The following is a 13,546-nucleotide window of genomic DNA, read 5'->3' as shown; positions in this document are numbered from 1 at the left end:
CCCAATCTGGCAGTGGCTCTGTTACTGGAGAGGCTTCAATTCTAAAAGCACTATACAATATAAGGATTGGGGATCTTTGCAAGCAATTTGTAGGGTTTAAAAAAAAAAAGATTAAAAATTATTCATTTGCAACATGCTTGAAAGAAATTGAATGAAATGTGGAAAAGAAAGCATCCATTTTAGTTACTGTAAGTTTTACATTTTTAGGCCAATATAAACACTAACTGATTTAAGCCTTACAAATAATATGATCTACATCATTGTTTCCCTTCTACAGGATCCAAGAGAGGTTCCAGAGGTCAATAGAAAAGCATATGCTTTTCATGTGCAAAAGTTTAATGTTCAGTCTTTTGTAGCAGGACTGAGAAAAATCTTCTTCAGATATCCAATCTGGTTAGAAATTAGTGGCCTAGGTTCACTTTTGGTCTTTTATTTCTCTTCCCTTGTACATAAGTGGTCAACATGGCTAGAGAACCTGATACTATGAATTATCATAGTCAAACAATGGACAGTAAAGATTTTTTCCCAAGACTGCAAAATGACTTTTTTCCATGTCATCCCACTGACGTGCTGCTTCTTAATAGCTTGTGGGAGAATTTAGTAAGATGAGTTTGTAAGTTGTGAATTATATTCACATCTTGTACCATATTTTATATGGTCTGGTATAAACCCACTGTGACTGGTGTCTGTAAACAAATCTGGAGTGGTGGGAGCAAACATTCACCTATTCAGCTAAGGAGACAGGTGCTTGAGAGATCTTGCACACACATATCATTGCTGAACCAGTATATGGCTGGCATTAATCTGATGCATATCCAGATGTGCGTCAGAATTCATACATCTGAGTGATTTGTCACCTATATGCACTGCATTTGCTTTCAGTCGAATATTCATTTGAATATCACAGGTCATAACAGGTCATGTTAAAATGCAACTGGAATAGAATATAGAATTTATAAAGAAAAAAATAAGTTGGATGAGTTTTCATCTGATAGAGGGAAAGATACCCTTGGAGATCTCCCAGTACTATTATCAACTCTGAGAGGAGATAATCTCTCTGGCATTTTATATTGATTTAAATACTCTATGGCAGGGGTGGCCAACGGTAGCTCTCCAGATGTTTTTTGCCTACAACTCCCATCAGCCCCAGTCATTGGCCATGCTGGCTGGGGCTGATGGGAGTTGTAGGTAAAAAACATCTGGAGAGCTACCGTTGGCCACCCCCGCTCTATGGAACTTTCTCCCCACCCCTCTGTATGGTATCATTTCTTTGAAAGGATATGTGAGATTATTTATTTAGTTACTTTGTTTATACCCCATCTTTCTCCTCAGATGGAGAAAGGTAGGTTAGGCTGAGAGTATGTGGCTGGCTCAAGGCTACCAGCAAGCTTCCATGCCAGAGTAGAGATTCAAATCTAGATCTCTTAGATCCTAGTCTGACACTTTAAGCACTGCACTGGCTCTCTCTCTCCCCAAAAAGTTAAAACTGAAAAATGATAATGGTATTTGTAGGTAGGAGTACATATCCAGTGCACATTTGACTGTGTATGGTTTGTCTTCACTGCTTTGCTTTCACTGATAAACACACTGCATTCAGATGAGCCAGTGTAGTGTAGTACAGTGTTGAGTACAGTTCAAACCGCACTGACCTTGAGCCAGTTGGTGTCTCTTAGCCCAATCTTTCTCACAAGAATGTTGCGAGGATAAAATTGAGGGGAGAATTGTGTGTCCTGCTTTAAGGTCTTTGGAGGAAGGGCAGTATCCAAATGTATTAGATATGCAGAAATGCTCAACCCACTGGAAGTATCCAGCGCATGTAGATGACATCCACATCTTGCTGTACAGTCTATCTTCATCGCATTATTTTTATTGAAACGTGCACTTAGGTGCAAATTTGAGTACGCATTCCACAGAATACAATATGGTGTTGGTAGACTACATCCTATTTACCTTGGGTGTAGTTGTATGGAAGATGGAAATTAGAGAACACATGTTTAAGTGTGCTCACCCTCCAAGGCCAATTCCTACCCCCTATTTCAACTACAAGGGAGTTTCTCAATGGATTGATTGCTACCTGGTAGATTCACCTCTTGATTGACAGCTCAATGGAATTGGTAGATAGCAATGAATATACAACAAGGTGTGTTTGTGTGTTAGAAACCTGAATGTTGTGACAGGCGGACAGAGATTCTTCCATGGTGCTAGTAGGCAGGAGGACCCAGTGTGTCACAACCAACCTTGTAACACAGGAACTGCAGGAAAAGCTGTGCTTGCTTAGCTTCAGCTAACACAACTCTCTTTTATTTTCACCCTTTAAGCCTGAGGAGACAATCCCCCAAGCAGCTTAAAGGATCCTGTGGGTCAGAGTGAATTACACATCCTGTGGTGCCAGTTGTCCCCCCTTAGGGCTCATGCTGAAGACAGCATGCAGTATGCTGTTTGCTGCCCTTCAGACTACTTGCCAGGCTGGTCAGCTGAGGGCTTATGCCTGTGCACTGTCCTGTTCCACTTCTATTTGGTGACAGAATACAAGCTTGCAGAGGTATGGTTTTTTTCTCTGCATTCCTTCAGTATATAGGACACTCCTTTTTGCTGCTGATTGCATATAGGATACGTTGTGAAAATAGGGAAACTATGAGCAGTGTTAGAAATTGGAGAGTCAAATGCAGAGAGATTGTTCATTCAATCATTCACTGTTATACTTTATAGTAGATATCCATGAACTAACATAGAAATCAATATGGTCACATGCACATAAATAAAATTTAACTTTTTGCAGACATTTATACATTCAATCATTCTTTTCCACTGCTTTATCTCCTTTTCAGAAACTGTGCACTATACAGAATACAACAAATTCTACAAAGTTTTCTGTGATAGAATATATCAGCAACAGCACAAAGAAGTCTTGTGGCACCATAAAGACTAAAGCTGAAATCCTAAGCACATTTACTAAGGTGTAAGTCCCATTGAACTAAGTGGGATTTACTTCTCAGTACACATGCTCAAGAGTGCACTATCAAGTTTATTGTGGCATTAACTTCCACAGAGTAGAATGATGTCTAGTTTACAAAAGCTTATGTCACAATAAATTTGTTACATCTCTAAAGTACTATAAGACTTTTAAGATTAAGGGATATCTTCTCTATTATTTGTTAAATGGGCCTGTCTTCATTGTTGTCTCTTCCTTTCAAAGATGGCAGCTTTTCCCAGATAGTGTTCCTCCTGTTCCAAAAGAATTACCCAGTACTGTCCCTAAATGTAGGGGTATGGGAGTTCAAGCCAAAACTCAAAGGGTTGCTAGCCATGCTCTGGAATGTTCTTGGCATTTTCCAGGTTTATTTATTTACTTTATTTATAGCCCATCCTTCCTACTGAGACTCCAGACAGATTGTAGATTTTTTTAAAAAATGTACTTTTGAGCTTTTCTTACTCTATATTTTTCAATAGAATTAGGCAGAAAAAATTAGATGTACACTTTAGAGTATCAGCATAGATTTTTGCTTGTGCATTACAAGCACAGCATGTGAAAACACTTTGTATGATTTGGGCCTGAGACTGATAAATAAGTTCTTTTTCTTATATATAATTATGCCATCATGGCATGCATCATGGAACCTCCATGCTACTTCTGAGCCACTGATCCCTGCTCAGTGATTTTGATGGACTGGGGTGGTGAAGCGCTAAGAAAAGATTTAACCCCACCCCCAGCATAAAAAAATCAGGATCTTTTCTATAAGCAGCAGGATAGATAATTCATATGGGAACTTAGCTGGCCAGCCAAACTACAAACAACTGCAGTGATCAGTCTTGCAAAATGTACATTTTGCTGCGTTAACAAGTAAGAGATCAAAAATTCCTAATAAATTTGCTCGGCAGGCAAATTATATAAATGAGATATTTTGTGCAGAAAGAGATGGGATCTTAAGATATGTGCAGAGAGAGATGGGATGTTCCATTGAAAGGGTTGTCCTTGAAAGGGCAGCTACTGTGAGAGCCCTCTCAGCCCCACCCACCTCACAGGGTGTCTGTTGTGGGGGAGGAAGATAAAGGAGATTGTGAACTGCTCTGAGACTCTGAAATTCGAAGTGGAGGGCAGGATATAAATCCAATGTCTTTCATTGTGTTCCCTCCCACATATGCTTTCTAAAAAACATATGCTCGCTGTAAATGAGGTTTCCCAGTTGAAATATGAACAGCAAATTCATATAGATTAAATGTTGTGGTGGCTGGTGTTGTATGATAGTTCATGGACAAGAGTTTCTCAGGGCATTGTCTTCCTGTTGTGTTCTCTCAGGTCTCGGTCAATCAGTGGAGCTTCATCTGGCCTGTCGACCAGTCCCCTCAGCAGTCCAAGGGTAAGTGGGATTATTTGGGAGTGTTCATTATAATGGTCTGATGAGCTCAGTGACATGCTAATATTTCTTTCCATGGATCGAGAGGTGTTTGTTTTGTCAGCAGAAATTAAAATTGTGAGAGGTGGTGTAGGGTCTTCCTGTGGGCCTCTGTGTGCTAGTAGCATTGCTATCACCTAAAGAATCATTGTGGCTTAACATAACAGTAGTGTATAAAAATCCTGTTGGAGAGTTTATTCTGTAATGAGAGGAACATCTGCTGCATACTGAAAACCCATGGTGAGACATAGAACCGTAAAAGCTAGAAGTAGTTTTGGACTGAAAAGCACAGCTTAACATTGCTTAAAAAAAGCCAATGACTTCGAGTTAGTGCAGGAATCATGCAGAGTTGGAACTATGATTCTCCAGTGTAGAAACTGTAATCATTTGGATCTGAGGGGTACAGAAAGAGTTATGCAGAAAGTAAGGAATTTTACAGTCTCAGTGAGAAGGGGGTATCAGGATGGGAAGACAGGATTTCCACTCAATCACTTATTGACAAGCAAATTAACGGGGCTTTAATTCAGTTTTAGTAAATCATTGAACAAAGCAAAGCTTGTCCCTCTCCAATCTTAAAATGTAGTAGTTTGTTTAAATGAAGCCCTGCAAAAACACCAGACCCTCCCTTTAAAGCCATTTTGAACTCTTGCATCTGGGTCTTTCCTGTCTAATTAGTCGTGGGTTAACCACCTTTCTGACTCCAGCATTCTGCAGAAGTGCAAGAGCTGTGGAGCATCAATGTGATATTGCAACTTATCCCCTGCCCCAAATGATACTTCTACACCATTTAGTATCAAACAGTGCTTTGGAACATCTTCTATCTGAAAGTGTTTTATACAATTATTCCTTTTCTTATACAATAAGAAAAGGAATAATATTTTGTAACCACCTGTCTTCAAAACTGCTCAAGGCAAACAATATAAAGAAAAATCAATCAGTAATCAAAAATTAATCAAATAGCTGCTGTAAAACTGATGATAAAACAACCCAAAACATCATTAAATAAAAAAACAAAAATAGCAACCAAGTAACAGTATGGCTGATTACAGACCAGCACTTTGGGCCAACTCAGAGACGCCTCTGAAGTTAACCCAAAAAATCTGTACAGACTGCAATGTCTGCCAGCCATCCTCCTCCTGTCCTCACCCCCATCCTCCAGGCACCTGAGACCGGCTCAAAAAGCTATCACTTCCAAAGCGGTAGCAAATCTTTGAGCCGACCGTCAGTCGCCTCCCCACCATCTAGACGGGGAAGGGCGCAAGCGAGGCGACTTGGCGGTGTGGAACTGCCAAGCTGCCCCAAGCTGTTCCCAGGAATTTTTTTAAAATTAAACCATTCAGAGCGCTGGAGCACTTGTGCGCATTAGCGCTTGCCCCCCAAGGAAAACAAACAGAATCCGGCTTCTGGGACACCTTCCTGTGTGGCAGCATCCAGCCGCCGCACAGACGGGATGCGGGCAGCCAACAGGTGAGCATGTGGAAGCATTGGGACAGCTCTTTTTGAGCCATCTCGATTTGGAACGCCTCCAAGCCGCCCCAGAATGCATGTCTGTTCTCAGCCAAAAAGTCTCTGAATTCTGGGTGGTTTCATAATTAATTTTCCATGCAGTTGTGATCCTGAAAACCTCCCTCAGCTGTGTATATTTGGATTCCAAGAGCCATCTCTTTGGTTTTAGTTGAGGTGTGCAAGATTGAGTACTGCAGGCAGCATTTGCAGTGTCTTCAAGATGCATAGTAATACTAACTTGCAATGCTTATTTAGGAGCAATAGTATTCCATCTGCTAAAGTAAACAGAGACCCTGGAGCAGAAAAACTCTCCAATGACCATGGTTTCAAAAAAGTGATTGAAAGAAAACTGTAATAATTTTTTTTAAAGGGTTGCATTCTCATTCTATTGAAGAAAATAGCAAAAAGCCCACTGATTTAAACAGAAACAGATTGTACTTTGTAAATATTTAATTAGGTAAAGTAACTAATTAGAGATGCCAAAAGTAAGTCTTTTTACCATTCTACTGTGAGTTCTTTCTGCTTGTGATTCTCTTCAACAGTGCTGAAAAGCTACTATATCAGGATTTGATTTTGCCTCTGTCTTAATATTTATTTTACTATTATATAAAATAATAAAATGAAATTTTGTATAGTTTTATGTAATTCCCACTTTTCTATCAATTTAGTGCAAAAATAAATTGCAGGGCAACATATATATTGCAAACATATTTGTTATTCTTCTAATGGACTTGGACTGTTAGATAGAGAACGATCACCACAATTTTATTACAGTGTTTTTCTAATCTATAATGTTGTATGTGTGTGTGTGTCACACAAGTATTTTGTTCATTTAATATGTTTGATTTCTGCTACAGTATATTTCTTTGAATGCTCTTGTAACTAATCTGTTACTTTGAGGGGTTTTGTTTTAAAAAGAAGATTATAATCCACTTTTTTTCCAGTATGCAAATTATGAATGGTTGATTACCTTTTCAAACTTGACACTTCACTGCATAATCACTGGATTCAGTCATGAGATTGTGGCATTACTACAAAAAAAACCCCAAGCACTGATTTATTGATTTTATTTTGGGGGACAATCATCTGTGGTTTTTTTGGGACAACAGACTGGTATCAGGATGAGGTGGGGGAAAATTGTTTTCTGTCTCAGCATATACCAGACTTGCTTTGGTGATCCTTTGGACTTCACTATAAAATCCCAAGCCCCATTGGTCCATGATCTCCTAAGATTTTACACTCTGTGCCAGCAACAGAAAATGGAGCCCCTTGGATAGAAGACCAGGGAAAGAAGGGGGATGAAGAGTTAGAGCCCCCCCTCCCCGTACATCTTCTGTCCCATGCATAAACATGCACTACATGCTGCTGAAGCCTGTGACACTTTGGTGGAGCAAAATGAGATCTGATGTATGAACTAAGCTGTGTGCCTCTGCCATCACTTGATGCACACATGTTATTTTGATCAACCTTTCCCTGCTGTGTTTGATTGTGGTGGACATTTTGAGCTGGGAGAGGGCAAGCTCAGCCTACATGCTTACATGTTGGCTTTCACTGTGGCTTGAATGGTGCTTCCTTCCACTTCCTCGCTTCCCTTTAGCCTTCTTCTTCTATCTCTGTGAGAACAGGTCAGGGGTATGGCGTTTTTTCTCTCACACACAGCTTCCCCCCTGCCCTCGCCTACCCTTTTATTTTAATTTTGTTTTCCTTCATGTTACTTTTTGCTCTGTGGTTTTTGTTTTTTGCTGACATATGGTTGGTTAATACGATGAAGCTTGTGACAAAACTGTTGTTCTCACTACAACCACTGCTGCTGTTGTTGATTATGCTGCGTTCCCAGCTAACTGCATGTTTTTTTGTTTTTTGTTTGTGTTTTTTTCTTTGCAAACCCCTAACCCCACCTCCTTCAACCTCACCTCTATAATTCATATCTCCTTGTGACGTGGCGCACAATTGCAACTCAAATGGGCTTTATTTCTCCATTCACCCACTTTGTGTGTGTGTATGTGTGTGTGTGTTTTGCTGTTCTTGATGTGCATGAACACTCTCTGTATGTGTATCTTGTAGCCTATCAGAAAATTTTTCATCCCCCCTCAGACCCCTGACCTCCCTTTCTCCCCCCGACCCCAAGTGTCCTTGGACTCTGATGCTTGTAGGAACGTTTCCAGGCCGGGACATGTTCTCCAACCAAAGCCAGCACTTCAGCCTAATCCAAAAACACAGACTTTGCCATCCAAGAGCAAATTGGCTGAAAAACCATTACAATCTACTAAATCCAATCCACTCCCTTCTAGTAATGCTATTGTCCCTCCTTCCCAAAATGCCCCAGCCCAGAACGCTCAGAGCCGCCCACCTGCTCCTGGGTTGAGCCCACAGCTGGCCGTTCCTACGGTGCAGACTAACCCTATGTCTCCTGTTAGATTGCTCCCTTCTAGTACTGACCCAAGCACCAAATCTATCCCCATCATACAGGTCACCCCTCACCCCTCTCCAAGGGGCAGTCCCCTCCCTACCCCCAAGGGGACACCTGTCCATACGCCAAAGGAGAGCCCAGCAGGCACACCCAACCCTACACCACCATCCAGTCCCAGCATTGGAGGAATGCCCTGGAGAACACGACTCAACTCGATCAAAAACAGCTTCTTGGGATCTCCTCGCTTCCATCGCAGGAAATTGCAAGGTATGTTTGTTCTCAGAACATAGAAATTTAGCCTGGATAGGTAGCAATATATGCAGACAAATGGCAGACATAGATAGTAAGGGTGTTTGAAAATTCACAAGCTCCCACTTGGTTGTGTTGCTCTGTACTTGGTCTTTCTGACCTTGCTGTTCATGCCATCTTAACTATGTGTAGCAATCTCTGTATATATGCCCAATTCCCAGATATTTTCCCTAGCTCTATCAACCTTAATTGTGCACAGCAAGTAAAATGCATTAGGCTTTTGTAATTCAAAATTGTGTAGTTAAGCCTTCATAAAGAAATATGACTTCAGTCATACATTTTTAGCTCCCAGTATGCTACCTGAAGAATAATATAGGCCAAAAGTATCTGACCAATTTCACACTAGACCTTTAATCCTGGTTTAGCCCTGTCCCCAAACTGACATTCCACACTAGAATTAGAGAATCAGAGAAACCAACTCTATAACTCTTATGATTCTATGATTTTAGTGTAAAATGTCAGTTTGGGAACAGGGCTAACTAGGATTAAAGGTAGTGCAAAATTGGGTAGTTTTCCTTTTAAGATTGAAAATGTGGTATAGAGTAGTAACTTTGGTACTTGTTCTTCAGTTCTGCCCATCAGAGTCCCTTGTTTGTTTTTTGTCCTGAGCCACCCTCTGTGTATAATACTTGCATAAGCTATTCCCTCCCTCAAACCTAATCTTCTGTAAATATGAGATGGCGCATTGTATAACATTAGTACAAAAACATCCATCTTCAGTATATTTATTGTCCTGGGCTGATTCCATAACAAGGTGTTTGGGGGGGGGGTATCCCCAGGGTGTTGGTCATAATTTGCACTTGAAATAACCATTCCATACGGTGCACGGGAATCAATAGTTTCACCTCTCTTAGTTTCACCTCCTTTCACACCAGATGCAGATTACAATCCCTCCCTCCACCCCACTGTTGTCATACCAACATCATGATTCTCTGCACATCTCTTTTTATTGTTTGATGCACATGTAGCACTGCTCAAGAATAGTGCAATACTAGATTTAAACCACACATTTGCATATATACTTGAATAATTTGGTAATGCTAATTGCTGGAAGATCCTGGATGTCCCATTGCAGTCATCTACATTGAATTGACTAATTGGTCTCCTGTTGCTTGGGGAAAGTGGAAAGAGCACTTCAGGAGCTTTTCAAATGCAGACTGAGAAAGAGAAAAACATTTGCCACTTGTATTGTCCTAATGCAACAACTTGCCCTGATCCCCCCCTCAACCCCCCCCCCCTAAAAACATTCAATTTTGTTGGTGTCAAGACAGTTCACTGTGAACATGCAGAGGAAAGGAACATAAGAAGCATTTCCTTTCATTCAGACACAAGGCATGCTTTGCCTTCAGGACACATGACAAAGATCATCCCAACGACAATATGCTGGGAAAGATTTGGGTGGTTTTGTTTTTACTTTAGCTTTTTTTTAAGTAGAGTTTTTAGCAGGAAAAAAATGGGCTGTTCACAATTTATGTAGGAATGGAAAATGATGTCATGTGGAAACAAAGCAAAAGAAAAGGTGCATAACTAGAGTTAAAGCAAAAGGTGAATAACTAGAACTGCATGGAGGGAAACCTCTGCATGAAATCAGCACTAAACATATGTCTGTTAAACAAATAATTGATTCTGTCACGTTTTTTTGAGACATGGGTTTTGGAAAGACAGGAGAATGTTTAGGAAAATTGGATTGCATCTAATTATTTCTTAGGATAACTTTTCTTAATAGGCATAGGGCTTAAAAATTACATGCATGGTATTTCCAGATGTCATCAGGATGTAGACCACCAATGTGTTTTTGCTGGGAGAGAAGAGGACTGTGACAAGGGTGCATGAAAACGACCATTAGAGGTTGGGAAATTATAGAATTATGGAAGAGACTTTTGGCTGAACTGTCATGGTGACACAGCTTGTCTTCCAAAGCTGTTTCCACACACCTGTGCCTATCTGCAGTCCACACTGTCTCAGTTCAGTTTTACATCAGCTCTGTAACCAAACAATACTCATTCAAGTTGTAAGGTCCAAAATGCAGGCTGCAACAATCACTAGTGTGGCTACTGTGCTGGAGATAGCAGGTCACAGCTTTGGCATTCAATAAAAGTATGATGTTTTGTTCTCTGTTTCTGGGCACTAAGTGGTGGAATGTACAGGAATGATGGTAGCCCCAAGTTGGAGGCACCTAATTCAAGCCCTTTAGGATTCAGACTTCAGAAAATGAATATAAGCAGTCAAAACAAAACTAACAAACAAACAAAAACAGAAAGGAGCCACAAATATCAGTGTATGGTTAAGAAGAATCAGAGAACTGGCACGTTCCATTATATGATGCAAAATGTTTCCAAATTTATCATAATTATCCCTTGTGAATGGCCTTTTTAGCAGCAGAGTTTTTCCTTATTCAGCATGTGTGATGTGGTCCAATGGGCATCTGTCTCAATTCAGTTAAGATAGGTAGTCTTTGTCACTGGGGGACTGCCAGTATGCAGTATCCATGTGCATGATCAAAGTCTTTGCATGTTCATCATGAAGGACATTAACTGAAAAGTTTCATCTTTGACAAACATACAGAGCTGTCATGTGACAGCCAGTGTCACTTAAATATTGAGTCCTTTTCTACAACGTCTCCTTACTTTTTAATTGCAATCTGAAGAGAAAGCAGAGTATTACTTTTTAATTAATATGGCAAAATAAAATGAATTAAGATTCAAATATTGCACACATCACTTTGGCCCCCTTTTGTACATCACCAATCATGGCAAGTGATAAAAGATGCAGATGGAATGAATCCATTGGGCTCTATGCAAGGAACTGTCTGCACTGAACAGATGTGCCAGCTGAGCTCCCTAACAGAAGAGAACTGAAGGATTCACTGTCTGTTTCCAACTTGAGGCAACAGTTTTAAACAAGGAACTATTATTGTTTTATGTGTGAACATGTCAGTACAGCTTGCATTTTGCAAGCATACATTATAAATATCCCTGGCTGTCAATAGAAATTTCTACCATTTCTAATATAAGGCAAGTTTAAATTAAGCAGGCATTATCACAGCTCAGCATTCCACCATATTTGGACCTTGGTTAGTCTTATAAGGTAGGTTTTGTGTCCTGAATTTGAAGGAAGAGAGGCAAAATATCCCCTTTTCAGACATTTCAAGTAACTAAGGTGTCATAGAAAAGGTCAGGGGTCTGCAACGTGATGCCCATGGGCACCATGGCATGCACCATGCCCACCAAGTATTTTAGTAAGTGGGTGGGGCCAGGTGGAACTTTTGGCCAGCAGGGCTTCTGATTTGGCACTGTAGATCTGATTGGCTGCAGATTTTTAAACAGTTGCTTTGGTAGCAGTTGCCACCACAGCACAAGGATCTTCACTGTGTGACTGAAGGGAAGCTTTATCTATACAAGAAAATATTTTTAAACAATATGTTAATTTAAAAAGGCATCCTAGTAAACCAAGCTTTGGCATGAAAAGTTGAAGATTTACTATAGAGGTATGCGTGGCCTTACTCCCTGACATTTTATGGTTGGCTCTGCCTCCTGTGGCAGCCATTTTGTGGTTGTGCCCACCACTCTGTCTCAGAATCCCCAGGGTACCTGCAGGCTCAAAAAGCTGGGAACTTCTGGACTAAATGGTACCAGATTTTAGCTTTTTTTTCTGTTGTAGAACCTCCTTGATACCAACAGTGAATGAGTAAGGTCCAGTTTGGTGTATAAGTAAGAGCCAGTTTGGTATAGTGGTATCTGGGAGAACTAGGTTTGATTCTCCACTCCTCCACTTGCAGTTGCTGGAATGGCCTTGGGTCAGCCATAGCTCTCATAGGAGTTGTCCTTGAAAGGGCAGCTGCTTTAAGAGCTCTCTCAGCCCCACCTACCTGACAGGGTATCTGTTGTGGGAAGGGAGAGGTAAAGGAGATTGTGACTGCTCTGAGACAATGAGATTCAGAGTATAGAGTGGGATATAAATCCAATATCATCATCTTCTTCAAAAATATAGACAAAGATTGTTGAAAGCAATTAAAAAGAAGAATGATAAATCTAATATCTAAGACAGCCGAATAGCCCAATTATCTATATATAAATAGACAGGTTAGATGCATTTGAACACACTGGGAACAGTGATTAATTGATTAAGAAAAGGCTGTGGAGTTTGACATGCATTTTAGCATACTTAGAACTCATCATAACATTATTGACTTGGAAACAGCAAAATAAGGTTTTATTTAATTTAATATTTCCCTTACTTTATTCCCTCCTCTGTATCTGCATATGTACAGTACCTACACCAGAAGAGATGTCGAATTTAACTCCAGAATCTTCCCCAGAGTAAGTAATTCAGTATCATATTAGCTATATCACCACCAATTGAATTCTTGTGTCTCTGGCAATACAATTAGTATGGGACAAAATGCTGCATGCCCTCTGTTCTTAATATATTAGGCCATACATCCTAGACCACATTATATGCTACAAACATGTAGCAGAAACAGCAAATGTACACCGTCGTCAGAAAATGTGAAAAAATTATTTCTGATGTCAGATGAATTAGACTTTGTGCCTAGAAATAAAACTTACCCATTTAAGCCAGCCCAATGTAAAAATGTCTCAGTTCAGTATGTTCCATCCTTTGTACTTTATTGAAAATAATGTTGCATTCTGAATCTTGGATGTATCTCTATATTTGATGAAGGAAAAATGCTCAAGACATGGTACTAAAGCTCAGTTCATACTTAACAGACCTCCTTTTCTGGGAGTTGAGTTAAATAGACAGTAAGCCTAGGTTCTTGGGACTCTTTATCAGGAAATTGCCTAGTGATATGTAACTCACCCCATGATGTCCATGTTGTTAATTTGATGTTGAGTCAAAAGTTACTGCAGAAGTGCAGAAAGGGTTTCTATTTGCTATAGCAAAGGCAATAACGTAAGAAAGTACA

The 13,546-nt window shown here is 40.2% G+C and overlaps 1 protein-coding gene across 22 annotated transcripts in view; it reads left to right on the top strand.

Annotated features, from left to right (window-relative positions):
• The window catches only part of BRSK2 (BR serine/threonine kinase 2), a 621,430-nt gene that overhangs the window by 558,440 nt on the left and 49,444 nt on the right, over nt 1–13,546 (top strand). For 14 of the 22 annotated variants that reach the window (XM_060261782.1, XM_060261788.1, XM_060261787.1 and 11 more), the window contains 3 exons: nt 4,298–4,358; nt 7,965–8,577; nt 12,890–12,938. In XM_060261782.1, coding sequence (XP_060117765.1) covers nt 4,298–4,358; nt 7,965–8,577; nt 12,890–12,938 — 723 coding nt within the window. The remainder of the gene's footprint in view (nt 1–4,297; nt 4,359–7,964; nt 8,578–12,889; nt 12,939–13,546) is intronic. The other 8 variants (XM_060261793.1, XM_060261791.1, XM_060261790.1 and 5 more) reach the window with 1 other exon arrangement.

The sequence above is a fragment of the Heteronotia binoei genome, chromosome 21 (assembly GCF_032191835.1).
Source record: "Heteronotia binoei isolate CCM8104 ecotype False Entrance Well chromosome 21, APGP_CSIRO_Hbin_v1, whole genome shotgun sequence".
Lineage (NCBI taxonomy): Eukaryota > Metazoa > Chordata > Lepidosauria > Squamata > Gekkonidae > Heteronotia > Heteronotia binoei.
This window is presented reverse-complemented; position numbering and strand designations above follow the sequence as displayed.